Source organism: Xiphophorus maculatus, chromosome 11 (genome assembly GCF_002775205.1).
Source record: "Xiphophorus maculatus strain JP 163 A chromosome 11, X_maculatus-5.0-male, whole genome shotgun sequence".
NCBI lineage: Eukaryota > Metazoa > Chordata > Actinopteri > Cyprinodontiformes > Poeciliidae > Xiphophorus > Xiphophorus maculatus.
The window spans coordinates 19,370,751-19,388,015 of NC_036453.1; the positions used below are offsets into that span (position 1 = coordinate 19,370,751).

At 38.3% G+C, this 17,265-nt stretch overlaps 2 protein-coding genes across 2 annotated transcripts; both read right to left on the reverse strand.

Moving 5' to 3' along the window:
- Nucleotides 1-487: 487 nt before the first annotated feature.
- On the reverse strand, nucleotides 488-8,653 carry chrdl2 (chordin like 2). Its single transcript, XM_023342810.1, has 11 exons — nucleotides 8,536-8,653; nucleotides 8,147-8,259; nucleotides 7,967-8,060; nucleotides 7,679-7,824; nucleotides 6,475-6,568; nucleotides 6,056-6,126; nucleotides 5,139-5,301; nucleotides 4,832-5,020; nucleotides 4,551-4,724; nucleotides 4,030-4,122; nucleotides 488-3,138 (listed from the first exon to the last, which is right to left on the reverse strand). Exons 1-11 carry the CDS (start codon nucleotides 8,600-8,602, stop codon nucleotides 3,005-3,007), a joined length of 1,338 nt encoding a protein of 445 aa, XP_023198578.1. The 5' UTR covers nucleotides 8,603-8,653; the 3' UTR covers nucleotides 488-3,004.
- Nucleotides 8,654-11,782: 3,129 nt separating this feature from the next.
- spag7 (sperm associated antigen 7) lies at nucleotides 11,783-16,937 on the reverse strand. The gene is made up of 7 exons (XM_005802911.3): nucleotides 16,807-16,937; nucleotides 14,980-15,047; nucleotides 14,794-14,882; nucleotides 14,626-14,710; nucleotides 14,435-14,524; nucleotides 13,008-13,164; nucleotides 11,783-12,910 (listed from the first exon to the last, which is right to left on the reverse strand). Exons 1-7 carry the CDS (start codon nucleotides 16,889-16,891, stop codon nucleotides 12,795-12,797), a joined length of 690 nt encoding a protein of 229 aa, XP_005802968.1. The 5' UTR covers nucleotides 16,892-16,937; the 3' UTR covers nucleotides 11,783-12,794.
- Nucleotides 16,938-17,265: the final 328 nt, after the last annotated feature.

Here is a 17,265-nt window from a genome sequence, read left to right on the forward strand (position 1 = left end):
CTAGCTTCTCAGAGACCTGCCCACAAGTATGTGTGTTGTTTTAGTTCAAAATCCCAGTTTGGTTAAGAAAAAAAACAACAAAAAAACAATCACGATAAATTTAAATCTTTTGGCTTGAAAATCACTGAAGCCGTTTTCTGTATAATGGCTTCACCCTGGGTAAAAGAACTGTTCAAATAAATGAGTAATAAGGCAAAGTTAATATAACACTCATGCCAATGATCTAACAACTGTGCCTCTCTTGAATGTTTCAACTTGATGCCACCAAAAATATTCCATCTCTACCAAGAACACGGCTTATACAGATCTAAAGAGCTTTGCTTAATAGAAACCTTGAGGCGATAGTGCTGCTGGATCCTTTGTGCTGCAGCAGGCAGTGTGCAGGTCTGTGATGAATCAGCGACTCTTTGTTAAACACAGCTCTGAGCAGGAGGGCACATCTTGTTTGAAGCACATACTGCCAAGGGGAACATACAAGAAACAGCCATGAGCAGTCAAACGCTGGTTTTTAATGGTGTAAAATATTAGGCAACACTGTATAGTTCGAAATAGCTGCGTGAAGTACAAAGTGCGTTCAGATATATCGCCCCACAGCAAACAATATAATTACTGAAGACGTGTGAAAGCCATCAGGGTTTAAAAATAACCCAAATCTTTCTGCTACATAAAAACGGTTTTAACATCAGAGGGAGGGTTCTCTTACAACCCTTCGCACAGTTTTGTACTTTTTGAAAGCTACACTTAAAAGCTACTTCATGAAAAAAAAAAAAAAAACATTCAACACACAAATACACACAGCCAGAAACCGGTATACTATAAATAATGTGACAAAACCTTGGCTAATATTTACAAGTGATGAATAACAACCTTGTTCACATGCAGAACAAATTGTGCCTTCTTTAAAGTTAAATGCAAAAATACACATCAAAAAAATTGTTCAAATAGTTTGCTGAAGCAAAATTCCTCTCAAAATGTTATCGCTACAAAAATAATGCAACAGGCTACAACTTGCACAAGTCAGGTACAACATAAGTGATTCACTACTCCTCTAAACCAGAGGCATATCCAGAAATCTCTCAAAGGGAATCCTAATTGATGGCCTCTGATAAGGGCAAAATGTGATTTCCCTCTTTACAGATTCCTTCTGGCTTTACTTTTGTCTAAAAGTTTCAGATCACCAAACGGATCCCAATTTCGGATAATCCGAGTTAATGCAAAAAGCATGGACGTCCAGCAAGCAATCACTTCTCATTAGCTGAGGGTCCAGGACCTCTGAATGAAGCAACACATAGAACAAGGAGCTGGTTTCTACCAGCGTACTGGTAATGTGAACAGAATAACACTCCTCCGATTAAATTGCTCAAGCTCCAGAATGGATATAAAGTTAGACAGGGAACCTTCTTTCATTGCGCCAGCAGGGTTTTACCTTTAGTCATGAGAGTGTATGCTAAGCTAAAGGAGCGACTAATGAGCATCAGGCAGGATGAAACATCAAAGATCCTGAAATATGGCCCCAAAAGAGGAACTGCTAAATGTCTCTGGCAAGAAAATCTCAATATGCAAGAGTAGCTCCAAGTGGAATCATCATGATTTTTACCTACAAAGTGCTACCAATGGCTGAAGGAAAACACAAAGGCAAAACCCATGGCAGCAGAGGAGTAATAAAGATCAGGTTCTACCGCATTAGACAGGAACAGAGAGTTTGGCTGTGAAGAGACTGAAACGGTCAACGACATAACAGACTTCTGACCAGAAAAGTAAACATGGGATGTCATTACCAAGAGGCTGAAATAGTGCACAAGAACACTTGTGCATTAAGTGCTAAGTCTGGGCTGAAGGTTTTGCTGTCAAAATGGGAAACACCAACAAGAGTAGCTGAGAATAATAAGTCTGAGACAGGAGATGGCTAACCAGCCAGAGATTATGATGGTGGAGTAAGAAGAAAAGATGCAGAAGAAGAAAACTTTGCAATCCAAAATGAGAAATCTGAGAAATACCACGGACGGAAAGAGAAAACAGAGATGTTGTGGGCAGTAATGAACATGAAAGGGTGAAAGTAAAAGGGAGGATAGTGGCAACGGATGGTAGATCATCCCTCAATTGGTGGGTTGCTGGTTTAATTCTGTCATTATGTCCTTGAACACAATGGCTGCCTGGCCTGCTGATGGTGGTTAGAGGGTCCAGTAGCCTGGCCTCTGTCGCTATGCCCCAGGGTAGATGTGGCTACTACCCAGTAGCTTGCCGCCATCAGCATGTGAATGGGTGAATGACTGAAGGTAGTCTGTAGCACTTTACGATCCTCTAGATTTGATGACACGCTAATCAAGTTATCTTTTAGTGGCCCGAGTGTTGCCAGTGGTCCTGGTCTTGGGAGAATTGAGGCCAGAAAATTTGTAGCCCCCTACTGGTGGTGCTAACGGCCCTAACACCAATATCTGGGACCAGTCATCACACCAGAACTGCCACTGTGGACGTGTTACGACCCGATTGTCCAGCCATCATGATCTGTCGTCTGTCAAAATCGCCTCAATTCTTATAATTAGTGTTTTTTTCTCTTCCGACACATCAACGTTAAGTACACAATGCTTGCATTCCTGCTATCCCTATTCTAATATCCTGTGTTATTAATAAACTCACTGCCAGCTGCAACTGCAAAGCGGCATTTTCCATTTTACCTGTTGTTGGTCATAATGTAATGAGCAACAGGTGTTTACAGCTAGTGCAATATGTCTATCGTCATCGTATTCTTAGCTTTAAGCCTAATTTATCAAGTCTAATCATGTTTAGATTTATTACAAGAATCGTAAACAACCAAGACGGATGTCAACATCATCACTGTTTGAAGATACCAAACAAAAATGGCAAAGATGCATAAAAAACTTTAAGAGTAAGAAAGTTCACTTTCATAAATAAAATAAAATAAAAAAAACAAGTGCAGCTTGTATGAATAACATCTGTCTTTTGATATACAATTGAGTGTGAATACTGATATCACGAGTGGTTGCTATGGTGAACACAGGCCTTCAGTTTGCTTTGGATTCAAGAACGTCACTATTTCCCGAATGCCGTTTCCACAAATGGTGGTCTGAGAAGCTCTGCTCAGGTTTTCGCCCAACTCTTTAAATTTTTTCCACGTGTCTGAAAAAAAAACAAACAAACAAAAAAACCCATTTAAATTTACCTAAATAAGAGAAACACAAACTGAGCAACATGTGTCAAAATACCTATAGGACTCATAAAGCAAGTAAACAGAGAGATTTTATATAGTCTCATAACGTGATAATCCACTAATTGGTTTCTAGATTCTTTTCCTTTCTGTTGTTGTCAAAACACAAACAAGAGGATATTCTTAAAAGATGTGAGTCCATTCTTCCAGTCTTTTGTGGGTGGATTTGCTCATTAATCCAGATCAGCTGGACCTCGTTGTAAAAATCAAATGCTGAAGCGCTTTGCTTTTCTGTGTCAGGATTCCTGGTTTTGGTTTTCGGCTCCTCATCTCATCTTGGCGTCAACAAGTCTCCATAACCACAGCATCTACATGCTAACTGGTTATTTGGGAGCAACCCAGGAAAAGCGCATGATTTGTATCTGAAGTGTTACAGAAGATGTGAAGAACTGTTTGTGTACAGACTGATAAATGTACCAGTAATTACTTTGATATATTCTTGACGGGCATACTCAAATTTTAGGTTGGATTCTTATTCCAACCTATAACTATTATTGAAAAATATGCTGCTGTAATAAAATGTGAACTTTTTTTATCATTTATATCTAGAAGTGTGGACGACACTGAATGTTACCAACTAAAACAGCATTAAGATTTGTATTCTTTTCATGCACGACAAAGCATGCGATAACTTTAGACAGTTGTCTGCAAGCCATTGAATGATAATTAAAATGTAACAACCTTGAACATTTATATATTAAATATTTTGACAGTAGATGGAGAGTGACTTTCCAGATAGTTTACCATCATAATTGCATCATGAATGTGTTTGAAAACACGAATAAAAACAGAAGAACACAAACCTTCATCGAGAGCGGTAAGAAGAGTGTAATTTTCTGGATGATCTGTGATGTCTTTCCTTTGAACGTCGCCAATCTCCATTATTTGTAAAATACCTAGACGAGGACATTTGCCATGTTTAAACTTTTCAGGTTGTCAAACAAACTTCAGCAAAAACAAAATGTATGACGATTATTATTTTATTTATTTATTCATTTCATTCGCCCCTCAAGTTGATTTTCATGCATTTCCCCTTCCTTTTGACGAAATCGTCACTTGAAAACTACTTTTTGAATTTATTCCGGTTCCCTGACATTAAAATGAGCTTAATCTGAAATAGTTAACTTGATCACAAAAAGTAACAAGAGAATAAACTTAGAAGCAAATATGTTTTTCCACAACATTCGTATCGACAGTTCTTTACTACACTTTTTCTGTCAAGTGAAAACAAAATCTTTGAACAAACACAGTTTAATACAATCCTGTCTTCTGACTTTCGCAGACATATTTTTTAAAAGTTTTTTTTTTTTCTAGTCCACAATACCTTCTGCTGTGTTCCACGCTTGCACTTCAATCTCAGCAGTGCTTTGTCTTTCAGCAGCGATGATTCTAACCGTGTTGGGAGAATCAACTTTCAAGGCTGGTTCTACTTTATACACCAAAAGGTTGTTTTTATACCCAAGATAGCACTCTGTCTGGTTCATTTCAGCTTTTCTCTCTGCAGAGGAAATAAAAAACACAGGGAAAGAGGTTGAAAGGATAAAATGTTTCCATGGTTCTCAGTGTAATCACCCCGTCGTGCCTGTGAGTCACATGTACCTTTACCTGGACAAGTCTTGCAGCATTTACCCGCCAATTTTATTGGATGCTGGCACGGATACTGGCTCGGACACGTGATGCGCTTGCAGTCTTGGAGGCCATCGATGCAAGTGCAAACGATGCATTCCAGGACCTTCCCCAAAACTGGATGCCACATGTCTCCATGAGAGTACGTCTTGCCGTTGTATAAACACACTGAGGCAAATAGGAAACATGTGAGGCGCATACGGGAACAATCGTAAACGTGTGAGGAACGTGCCAATAAATTCAAACGGCCACATACTATCTTTATGTTTGCGCATAAAAGCCTCACCTCGTTGGTGTTTCCTCTGCAGCAAAATCCTCACCGTGGTCTCCGAGGCCCCTCTGAGGTTGAGCCTGCTGAGGCTCAGAGCCCTGGCAGAGACCTTCGTCCTGGTGGCACGGTCCGACCTCACCCTGCTCTGCTCTCCAGAACACTGGTCGACTGAATGCCTCTGTTGTGAATACAGACATAATGAAAAACAGTTGGTCATCTATTCAGCTGTTGGCTCAGCTTGCTTTTCTCCCCTCTGACTGATAGCTGCGGGAGCGTCACATCATGTCCTAAATCATAAAAAGCTGGCTGCAGACGTCTGAAACGCTCACATCTTTTCCAGCTACTTTAAAAGGAAGAAAAGTTGCCAGTAAGGGTAGTCGCTGTGGCCAAACGGTTTGTGGAAGCTGAAGGGGGAAAAATGGAAATCTTTGCCTTTAATCTCTGGATCAAACCCAGCACCTCAAAAAATAATCTAAAGAGTAGAAATTGATAAAAACACAGAGGATCCTCATCAGGAACTAAATGTTCTTTTTATTAAATTGCATCTTTCATTCCATGTATAGTTCCAGCTTTTTATATGTTATCATGTTACAACTATTTACCTTTTTGTATTTTTTAGATCATCTTATGAGATAGAAAAACACAAAGTAGAGCATAATTGTGCAGCAGAAGGAAAGTGACATTAAAATGTATTTTATAAATGAAAAATATGATGTGCATATATTCAGCCGCCTTAAGTCTGATACCCCAGTGCAGTTCTCGTCGGTGTGACAGATTCTCAGCTCCTCTGTGAAAGTAACAGGGGTCTCATGTTTCACTTTCCTTCCACTTCACAATTCATCCACTTCTTTTGTGTTGGCCTATCTAACCTACGTGATGTATTTGTTAATAAGACGATTAAAATGTGAAAAAGTCTAAGATACGATACATACGACGCCTCTGTTCAGCTGATGGGTTCCATCCTCGGCGGACGATGCGCCGCCGCTGCTGCTGCTGCTGTGGTCTGAGAAGGAAAAAGCAATTTAAGTTTGAAACGACATTCAGACTGAAATATCTTTTATTCCTGCTAGTTCATTCCAAGTATTTTTTTTTCCGCGTATGCTTTGTAGCAGTTGCATGATTCATTTTTACCATATAGTGCAGCTTTTCTCTAGTTTCCAATATTATGCACTCCTTTAGTTCAATGCCAGTTTATTTTTCAATACCAATGAACTTGCCTTTTACAATCAGTGTAGATCAGACATGCTACAGAATTATAATCCTTCCTTAATGTTACACTTACATATTTTTAAAGATGAAAACAGAAAAAAATGTGAATTTTTTTTTTATCCGACTGGAGGAGTTTGGCTACCTTTACACACCAAACAGCAGGTATCTGGGAGAGAAGCTGGTGAAGAACAGGCGACAGGTTGGCATGTTTTCAGAGCACAGAAGATATTTCCATTCTGTGAGGAGAAACGAAAAGAAAAGAAAAGAAAGGAAAACAGAATCATCACCAAAGTTTCCAACTTTGAAATAATCATCAGTACCTGATTTTTTTATTTATTTTTTATTTAGTTATATGAAGTATATTGCATAAAACAAAAGGAACGTGATCTATGTTCAATTTGGTTATGGCAAAAACAAAACTGCAATTGAGAAATCCAACAGATGGAGGAAATGTGACACAATTTCTCTGTTGTGCAAAAAAAATATGACTTGAAACTGTTGGTGCCGAGTTTATGGTTACACATTTTCAGATTCATTAACTTCTCACATCAGGTGGCCTCGCGAAGAGCGCCACATCGAGTTCAGCTTTGGCTGCATTTCTCTGCTTGTCCTCTGGTGATCACAACCGAGCGCGACTACAGTGAGATGTTTTCACCTTCTGCATGCTGTTAATGTGATTCCACAATGTGCCTCCGCTTGTAGAGCGCAGCATTAGCAATGGCGGGCACAGATGGCGGGGGAAAAAAATACAATTATGATCACATAAAAAGAAACAGTGTGCAAAATTAAAGTTGTTCCGCACAGTTTCATGTGGCGTTCTACATTTTAACCACCTGAGGATAAATAACCTAGAAATGATGGCAGTGTAGAGATCCCAGCAGTATGATGATTCTTATGTCAAAAATGGATATTACAGCTCATTTACTTGCAGTTTTTGGTTTACTGTACAATGCCATATCTATTTGTTGATACACCTGGTAAAAAAAATAAAGTAATTAATCTTCTATTGCAGCAGCTAAATCTTATTCTTAAAATTAGGAGGAAAAAGTACAACTTCTATATTGAATACATTTGTTCACTGAGCAAAAAAAAAAGGAAATTATGTTTAGAAATGATTGTTTTAAACCATATCACCAGTGCACAATTATTAATTATTACTATTCAGAGCAACATCCTCATCCAACTAAACCACTCAGCTCCAGTTTCCTGCCGGGACCTGAAACTGCTGCTGGATGTTTTCCTCTGTAATTACTTTTTATTGTTTTATACATGTATATCCTTTAACCAGAACACTAAAAATATAACAAAAAATATTGATGACTCTCCTAGACTTGGGTGGAACTTACTGAGCATGTGCACATGACGCACTGATTGCTCTGCCTGGATGAAAAGAGGCCCTGGGTGGTGAAGGTCTCCCCTGGCTGATAGACAGTCCCGTTGTGGCTGCAGGTTTTGACTGGCGCCCTCAGTCCTGCGGGAATCCTGGGCTCATCTGAGGAGGAGGAGGAGGAGGAGGAGGAGGAGGAGGAGGAGGAGGAGGAGGAGGAGGAGGAGGAGGAGGACACGTCACACACACACGCACCGTCATTGCGCTTCTCTCTGGCGCCCGGAGGTGCCAACGCCCCGGAGCATACCTGTGCACCTTGGACAGCACCGCTGAGGCTCTGTCGCGGGGTTCTCGCACGTCAGCGCAGGACACTTGATTGTGTTACACTTCACATGGCCTGTCTGAGGGAAGAGGTGACATGTTTAAAAGCCCCTTCATCCACCCACTGTCCTTTACGGACTGAATCCCCCTGGTTTGGGAAAAGTACCTCTGTGCAGACGCAGCGCATGCAGAACATGTATCCAAAAGGCTCCAGATAGGGGTGCCAGCTGTCTCCTGGTCTGTAGGTTTTGTCTTTAAAAGTACAAACCACTCCGGAGCCTGAGTGTCACAAATAAACCACCGACATTTTCCCTCAAAACAGAAACCTCGTCACATTTTTTTCGCAATTAATACAAATACTGTTTATTATTATTATTGTTGTTAAACTTTTATGACAGAATAGGTTTAACAAAACGCCATATGTGTGGCTCAGATCAGAGCTGCGACACGATCCGAGCGGAGCCCCACTTTTGTCTCTTTCCTGGCATTTTAAAAGCCTCCGCGCGTCTGATCGGGATAAGAAGATAAAAGGTCATCAACAGAATCGGCTCCTACCTCTCCGAGGTTTCAGCTCCGCGGATGGAAACCACATGATGAAAAAGAACAAAAACTTAGGCTTCATTTTTTCCCCCACATGTGCGTGACCGAGTCTTCGGTGCGCAATACATGTGCGCTTCAGTGAGACGTAAAAAAAAAAAACAAAAAAAAAAAAACTGCAGGACTGTGTGAAACAAAGATTTAGAGGAAGAACAAAAAAAAAAAAGGAAAAGAAAATCGGATATTTGTCTAGGTTATTCTATGGCGCCTTCTTCAGGAGGCAAATTGTGATGACAGTGGAGTGAACATCAGGATTGTGCAGGCAACGTCCAAATATGGAAAGCAGCAATGTTTACATAAAGAACTGCTTACCATTTTGTTGCTCTAAACGCAAATGTTTGGGGCTCTGAGCATTCAAAACATACAAAACATTCATATTCGCCAAGTTAAGCTAAAATATGAGGAGACGGGTGATGACAAACTAGTTACACTGGGAGCCAAAAGAACAGGTGTTCTATCTGTGCTACCCATTATTCTGTCCTACCTTGTGGTAATGCGCATGCGTACATCGATGCTATGTCACATACTGCTTAGTCATCAGATACATCCTACCTGCGCACTAGCAAAGACAGATAGACATAGCTACGGAAGACGATTAGGGCCACTGGAAAAAAATAAATAATTCTAACTTTAATTTTAGAATTCTGAGAAAAAAGTCATAATTCTGAGATTAAAGTTAAAAAAAAAAATTCCAGTGGCCCTAATCCTCTTCCCTACATAGCTTTCTATCCATGCAATGGTAGGAAAATCTGACGTGAAGCAGCTTTGCGCATGCGTGATTCATTTCCAATGTGGAGCGAATGGGATTCAGTTCATTTCAATTCAAATCTATTGAAACCATTAAACAATGCTACATGTGGAAAAGCAGAGAAAAGGCTTTTCTTTTGTACCTTTATTTAGTAAAAAGTTCATGTCATATACACAGACACCTACTTTGCATTTCTGCGACTACAAACAAGAAAAAAATAAAAATTGATATCAGACTGTATATCAGAGAAATTCCCCATGATAATGTAGGTCAGTATAAATCAGTTTTCACGTATTTGTTTATGTTTAAGCCGATGTGTCGTCTGGGAATCGAAAACTCTAAGATCAATTTCCCCTTTTTTTCTTGAAAGTGGGATCTCTGTGTGCAGATGAGGTTTTCTGAATCAGGTTGTTGTGGGACTGATCACCTGTCAGAGTGGGAGGGACTCACGGCAGCGTGGGAATTCTGGCTCTTTTTAGAGAACCGGCTCTTTCGGCTCGGATCACTAAAAAGAGTCGGCTCTTTCGGCTCCAAAGCGGCTCTTCAGATTTTATTTTGTTATCCAACAGAAAAATGTTGCAAAAGGAATGAGAGCTCATAGTCGGAAATGACTATATTCAACCGCTCTTCTTCTGGGTCAGAGTTAAGTGAAATGTGCATTTTGAGTTTTAAAATACCACATGAGTTTGTTATTTGGCTTTTGATGGTCACATTTACATATTTACCTTCGGAAAATTGATGAAGCAGGAGCTTTTAGTTCAGAAATGTTGCCATTTTGTCTGGGAAATTTTCCCAGACCTGATTGCTGCATTGAACCAGCGATCAGAAAACACGCCTCGGTTACATATCAGTTTGCTGCTAGTCTAAAGTAATGGGTTTTAAATAGTTTCTTGTTTTTTTCTTAATGTGTTGCTTTGAATCTCAGGCTCTGAAAGGAGTGAATAGATTATTTAAATCCACAAGTGTTTAAGCTGAACTGAACTGTCTTACATTAAAGACTGAGCATGAAAGAGAATTAATCCCACCCATAGTTATTGTTTTAGTATAATGTAGAAAATATGTGACATTAGTTACACACAGAAAATGTACATTTTAACACTATTTGTGACTTATGATGGTATAAAAGTAGAATAAATAAGCTTTTTACTTCCTTATATTCTGTGTTGCTCAGTGGACTGAGAGACTGCTATGATATTTTTACCTCTCCATCTATGGGAAGCACTGTGCTGCCATGACGCTGTGGCATAATTTAGAATAACAGCTGACAGAAAGTTCTTAGAGGCTGTAGCCACTCTGAGCTGTTGTCTTGCATGTTAATACACAATTTGATCACCATGTTGTTTTATGCAACCACCGCACATTATCAGTTCAGCTTTACTGCCATTTTAACTCGATTTTATTTTTCAAAACACATTAGAGAAAATTGAAAAGCGGAGCAAAATTCTGTTTTTATTTTACAACTTTCTTTAATTAAACGGTTCACAGTGAAGTAAGGGACTTGAAAGTGTAACAGTCATTATACTGCTTGGTTCCCAGAGATGAGTAGGTATCACCACAAGGGGGCGCCTATTCCCTTTTTCCTTTGCTGTGCTATTATTGCACAGAGTGAGAACTCGTTGTTGTGGAGGAGATCATCGGTGATGATAGTGGTAAACTATCGTTACTTTTCTCATATATGAGACTATGATCTTAGTACCAGCTGGCTTTGCATGGACGAAGTGAAATAAAGTGAAAGTGTGGAATGTTTTGGGTTAGAGTGTGGCTAACCAAAATGGCTAGCTCCTTCTCCAACCTCTCGCCCCACCATCACAAAAGATAGTAAATATGGTTGAAACCGGATGATTTTTCCACAGAAAAGTGGATCTGACTGGTGGTCAGCGTCTCTGTTTCTGTGGAGATCACAGTTGAAGTTGGTAATGACCTGCACAGCTCTGGATTCTGACCAGCAAATAAAGTTTATTTAGTTCAGAAACATCAAAACGACAAAAAAAGTTCATGATTTACATTTAAATTAAATCCGAGCTGAACATTTAATTAAGATCTATTGACGTATATTTGCATAAATTAATCAAAGATAAAGAAAAATGTACTTTTATGAATACATTTATTTTATTTAAAGTCGGATCAAAAGACAGATCTACAGACAGTGAAGAGTTTTAATAAATTAATGACACACTTCACTAATGATTACATAAGTTATTGTCATTTGACACTCTTCACTCTCCATAAGAGTCAGGACATACTGGAGCCGCAGTTTGGTATTAAGCTTTGAGAATATAAAAAAACAGTTTATCCCTCATACAGTTTTAGGGTTAAAAACTATGCACATATTGAAAACTTAAAAAAAGTTATTCAGTCCTACATTATAAAAAATTACTTTCACTGTTTCTTTAAATTATTCTAAAAATACATTAGGGATAGATTATGAATAAAACATATAGTGCTATAACAGTGCACTTAGGATCCAGTAGTGCAATCTTTTATTCTACAATATATTTTATACAGCATGTTTTTAATGTAGCATGTTGGTGGATTAAAATGCTAACAAAATAAGAAGCGTGCCAAAAGTAAAGGTAACACAAAGTTGTAAGCAGCATTTATTAACACACATGGAAACAAAACAAGGTTTAAAAAGACATAATGACGCCACGCTATTCCTCCTTGGTTCAAAGTCTGATGATGATGATTAAATAAATCTTAATGCTAAAAGGAGATTTGTATCTTTACTCCATTTTAGTAGTACGACACCTGTTGCATGACTTAAAATGGAAAAAAAAAAAATTAAAACTATCACACTCAAGTCAGTGCCAATGTGTAGAAACAAAGCAAAAATCACATTTAAAAATTCAGATAAAGTGGGTTTTAAAACTGGCTTACTCCTGTGATGGACACATTTAGCGAGGTTTAACCTTTCAAAGTGAAAAAATTGACCCTTAATTAAAAACTAATTGACAAGAAGCTGGTAAAGAGGTAAAGTTTGTTTCTACATGCACTGGGGATTTTTAAACATTATCGATGGAAATCTGCAGCTGCAACTTGCTAAAACACAGCCAAGGTACAAAATTAGCAGTGATTTTAAATAATAAAACTTTTCCTAACATTTTTTAAATATGCAGCTGCATCAAAAATTATAATTAAGCAACAAAAGATTTTATTTAAAAATGATCTATCGTCATGTTTTTTTCTGAATGACAAGACACTTTCCAAACAACTGACTCATACTGTTACGGTTTAAAATGGCACGTGGCATCCGATGACTAACAGAACGTGACAAGAAGATGTTAAAGAGTCGCCAATAATCCGCAAACCTAAATATCGTCCACTGGGCAAGATCACAGTCATGTTCATACAGACGTAAAGCCTGACCAATCAATAAGCTATACTTTAAAGTCATAAAGTATGGAAAACTGCATCGACAGAAGAATCGAACTGCGCACACAAAGTAACACACAACAGCAACAGCGGGAACTCAGAAACTGCTGCTCTGTGCCCCCGTGTCGTCTTCGCGCTTCTGCCGCTTCTTCGCTCGGATTTCGTTCATGGCTTCCTCTATGGAGCGCGTGTCCCTTTTGTTGGCCACCGGCACTGGCGACAGAGAGAGAAATAACCGCAGCGTGAATACGGAGAAGGAATCGCAGCTGAAGTATTTACCTGTTTTACGTGTGGCAGCGAAAATCCTCACCACAGCCGTAACTCCTGTTAGCCTCCAGTGTGTGAGCTGCATCTTTAGCAGCTGAGGTGCCTATCAGGTGACTGTACTTGTCTCTGTAGTTGGAGTTGGGACATGCTTGTGTCTTTTCTGTCTGAGTGGACGCCGCTTCTTCTAACGCAGCCCGCTCCTGTGAGGGGGAGAAAACAGGAAATGAATTCGGGAAAAAATTTAACAAAGATTGAAGGTATTACACAGAGTGTCTTTTAAAAAATGAAACCACTTAAAATTATCAGTTTCACTGCTTTTACTGTTTTTAGATAAATGTTTGAGTAAAATGAACATTGCTGTTTTATCCTATGAACCACTGACAACACGTCTCTGAAATTCCAAGCAAAAATTTTGTATTTATTTGCATAAAATGAGAAATGGTAAAAATAACAAAAAAGATGCAGCGCTTTCAGACTTCAAATAATGCAAAGAAAACAAGTTCATATTCATATAGAAACAACAATACTAATGTTTTAACTCAGTTCAGAAATCAATATTTGATAGAATAACCAGGAGGTTTTCAATAAGGTTCAGTGCAGTGGGCTCTTCATTTTTTCCAAGACTGTATGTCTAACCTTTTCACTATAAAAATACAAACCTTAGTGAACATTTTGTGTTAGGCCAGCAAATTGGTTTTAAAAATGTTTTTGTATTTGCACTCGACACAGCAGCCTCAGTAAAAATGTGCAGAATCATTTCTGTGCAATCTGTGGATTGTCACAGATTCTCACTTGGATTTAGATTGCACAACAGATCCATCAGGGTTTTGAACAAGAACCCTGATGAACCCGGAAAATGCCAGAACAGCTCAATCAGAAGCATAAACGTCACCATAAACCAAACAGGCGCAGAGTATTGGTGAGCATCTGGTTTCCGGTCACAACTACATAATTATAGGTAATAGGTAGACTAGGGCATACTAAGATATGCTTACGGCTCACATCAGATTTATAATATTAAACTTGATGACGCTTGACAGAACAGAAGGAGAACGTCATCAAAGATAATACACAGCTTTTGGGTTTTTTTGTAGGAGTGCAGGTCAGATACTTTGTCTGTATCAGACATCTGTAAAAATCAGATATAACAGTGATATTCCTTGTTTGTCCTTTTATTATAACAACATAATTCCGAATATTTATTTACCCAGAATTTCAAATAAAGGTCAGAAGAAAGAGTTTGAGCTACATGTCTTGACAGCAGGTCTCTAAAAAGCTCACTTAGTTTGTTGTTATTTTATTTCATGTTGTGGTAAAACGTCAACCTTCTTTTTGTAAGCTTTGCTATAATTCACCACCAATTGGTCTGAGGAATAAGAATACACTTCAACAAAATATAGCATTTGATTTCTAAGTGTGTTGGTATCATCATCTGATGCATTATTTTATGTTTTAATCCCACAGACTTACTTTTAGTCTGCGTCGCTGTTCTGCCAGCTGCGGATCCCACTCTTCTCCTTTGCGATACGCCTCCAGCTCTTCGTCCGACGGAGCGAACTCCTGAGTTCAATAATCACATTTTTCCTCCATCAGCCACTAAACTAAACACTGAGAATTTGTTTTGAAAATCCAACAATTTGGTAAGAGCAAAGACCTAATACCTTCTTAAACAGCATGACGTAGCGACTCTCCTCATCCTCTCCGAAAGAAAACGAAGTGAGACCAGCCACTTCTGCAACATCATGCCTATAAAAATACACAACGAGTTTTTTTATCAATATACTGAAAAGGGCCGAGACTGCGCCAAAAATAAAATAGTGATTTCTTACAGTATACTCCTTTCAATTTTTCCCATAGGGCTGTATTTTCTTTTTTGTTGTGAGCTGTCTTGGATGAAATCCGACACCTCTTTCTCCATCTAGATTTAAGGTGATAAATAATCACGTTGTGAAACGGCGACCACATGTGGGACGTAGGAGAATTAGAAAAGCATTTATTGTACTTGAAGGTCTCACCTTCTTCCTAAACTCTGCTTTCTTTCTTTTCTCCAATTCTTCCATCTTCTTTAGTCTTGCAGCTTGCTCTTTAAGAAAAAAAAGGTTTTTATGAAGTAAAGAGGACAGTCTTGTAACTTTTGCTCGGTCATCTAACTGGAACGAATTTAGCCACAACACTTACACAGATGACAGATAACTTACAACAAGGTTTCCCCCAGAAAACTTGCTAAGCCCTGTGGTTGGTGCCAAACACCCCGTCATGTTTTTGATTTAAAAAATGTTTAAAGTTGACAGGAAATTTGAAAAAAATCACTTGATTATGTGTTATTGAAAGACTGGCAGATTAATACCTGAACAACGATTATAAAGTCTTAAAAAATGCAAACATTTAAAAAAGACTTAAATAATGCTTAGCCTGGTGGGGGCACAAGTAAAGCCTGGTGGCCCGCCAGGCTTATAATACACTTTGGGAAACCCTGCTTCAATCTTTAAAAATATGTTTCAATTGACACAAATTTTAAATCTTAAATGTAGAGTTTCAGATATTTTATTTGCAATGTACATTCTTTCATGTAAAGCTACATCATGAGAAAAATGTTTATATTATTTTATATAAACATTTATATTAGGTTCACCAAATACCTTCAGGTTTACCGATGCTACTTGATTTGTTGTTTAACCCACTCTTTAGTTGCAAAAAAATGCAAAAAAAAGTTTCAAATCGATCAAAATTTTCTGGTCAGTTTTTGTTCCAGACTTTGACGACGTACTGCGCAGTCGCACTTCAACATTGAAAAAAGTGAACAAGTGGAGGACAACAGTAAGTGTCAAGCCTACAAAGTAAAATAAAATAAATTCAGCAAAGGCCTGATCCAGGATCATTTTCTTCCCCCAGAAAAGATGTGTGTTAGAAATCCCCTTGCTGGTGTTAACGCCTTATTATTTATGTACTGTTTGACTGTCTCGTTTAAAAATAAAAAATAAAAAAATACTTTCATGTGAATGGCTCGCAGCACTGTACCTGATCAAATAAATGTTGACTTCTCCCTCTTTACAACAACTGTCACAGTGAACAGGAAAATGTATATGAAAATAAATATTTATGTGCACTTTAAGTCCTAGAACTATAATCAGTATTAAACCAATTATGTGATCATTTTAAAAAAAATTCCAATAAATCAATAATTAGTGAATTACTAAAACATATCTCAAATTATAATATTAGATTAAATAAACCCATAAATAATTAAATAATCACAGGTGAAATTAATAAAATAATATAGATAAGTAAAAATAATTAACTAAAAATGGAAAGATTAACATATAATGATATGTTTTTATTTTATAACAAATTGAAATAAATTGGGATTTAATAAAATATTTGCATTACTTTATTTAATATATGCGTTCAAGGTTTATATTACACGGGCTTTGTAAAAGTGCCTTTAGCCATTTCTAATAGCATTGACGGCAGTTTAATTATTAATAGATAATCTCTTGTCAGGGAGGAAATGTGGCATAATTAAAGCGCAGATAAACGGATATGAATTTGAGGAAGATGTCATTTATTTTTAAGGACCCACATGAACAGTGTGGTGTTTGTTTACAGTGCCGCAGCAGCCTGGGTCCAAAACGATAAGCTGCGTGTCTCACTGAGACGGTGCCACGCTCGGGTCAACACAGCTTACGTGAAACTGGAAGCTCAAATGTCCATTAATAGCAAAACAAATGCTCCCTTAGCATGCCCTTTAGTTTTAGACCTTCACTAGCGCCCGCTTTTTGGCGCTATTTCCCCACTTCACGCAAAGATGAAGTGGGTCCTTATCTAAACAGCGTGCTGCGTACCTCGAGCCTTTCGTCGGCTTTCTTGGTCGCCGACTGTAGGAGGTTTCTCCATCGAGTTTAAGATTGAACCAAGGAGGTCCGCCATCTTGCAACGATATAAACCTCTTCTCCTGCCGAACACGGGTGCGCATGCGTGTTAGGGCTTAGTATTCTTCTCTGTAGAGAAAGTCTGCATTCACACAATCTGCTGCCACCACGTCCCAAAGGGCTGTAGTGCTGCAGTGAAAGCCGAGCTGAACATCATATTTATTGGTTTAAGGTCGTGGTCCTCCCCCCTCCTTTCCATATTGTGTGTGAGAATAGAAGAAATACACACATAAATAAACACATTAATGTGACGAGAACGCAAGTTGTACAAGACAAGCTGAAGATGGCGAGACACTCAACAAATAATAGAAAGAAAAAAAGATTTTAAAATATCTTTGCGGTTAATCTCACTTTTTTTTTTTTTTTAGTTTT

What these genes read in the sequence shown, in the direction of transcription:
- spag7 (XM_005802911.3), bottom strand. Translation starts at nt 16,891, where the DNA reads ATGGCGGACCTCCTTGGTTCAATCTTAAACTCGATGGAGAAACCTCCT. An exon ending in AAAATTGAAAGGAGTATACT is followed by an intron (nt 14,711 to 14,793) that starts GTAAGAAATCAC and finishes GTATTTTTATAG; the next exon opens with GCATGATGTTGCAGAAGTGG. An exon ending in ACGTCATGCTGTTTAAGAAG is followed by an intron (nt 14,525 to 14,625) that starts GTATTAGGTCTT and finishes TATTGAACTCAG; the next exon opens with GAGTTCGCTCCGTCGGACGA.
- chrdl2 (XM_023342810.1), bottom strand. Translation starts at nt 8,602, where the DNA reads ATGAAGCCTAAGTTTTTGTTCTTTTTCATCATGTGGTTTCCATCCGCG. An exon ending in GGAGCTGAAACCTCGGAGAG is followed by an intron (nt 8,260 to 8,535) that starts GTAGGAGCCGAT and finishes TGTGACACTCAG; the next exon opens with GCTCCGGAGTGGTTTGTACT. An exon ending in GTGCTGTCCAAGGTGCACAG is followed by an intron (nt 7,825 to 7,966) that starts GTATGCTCCGGG and finishes CCTCCTCCTCAG; the next exon opens with ATGAGCCCAGGATTCCCGCA.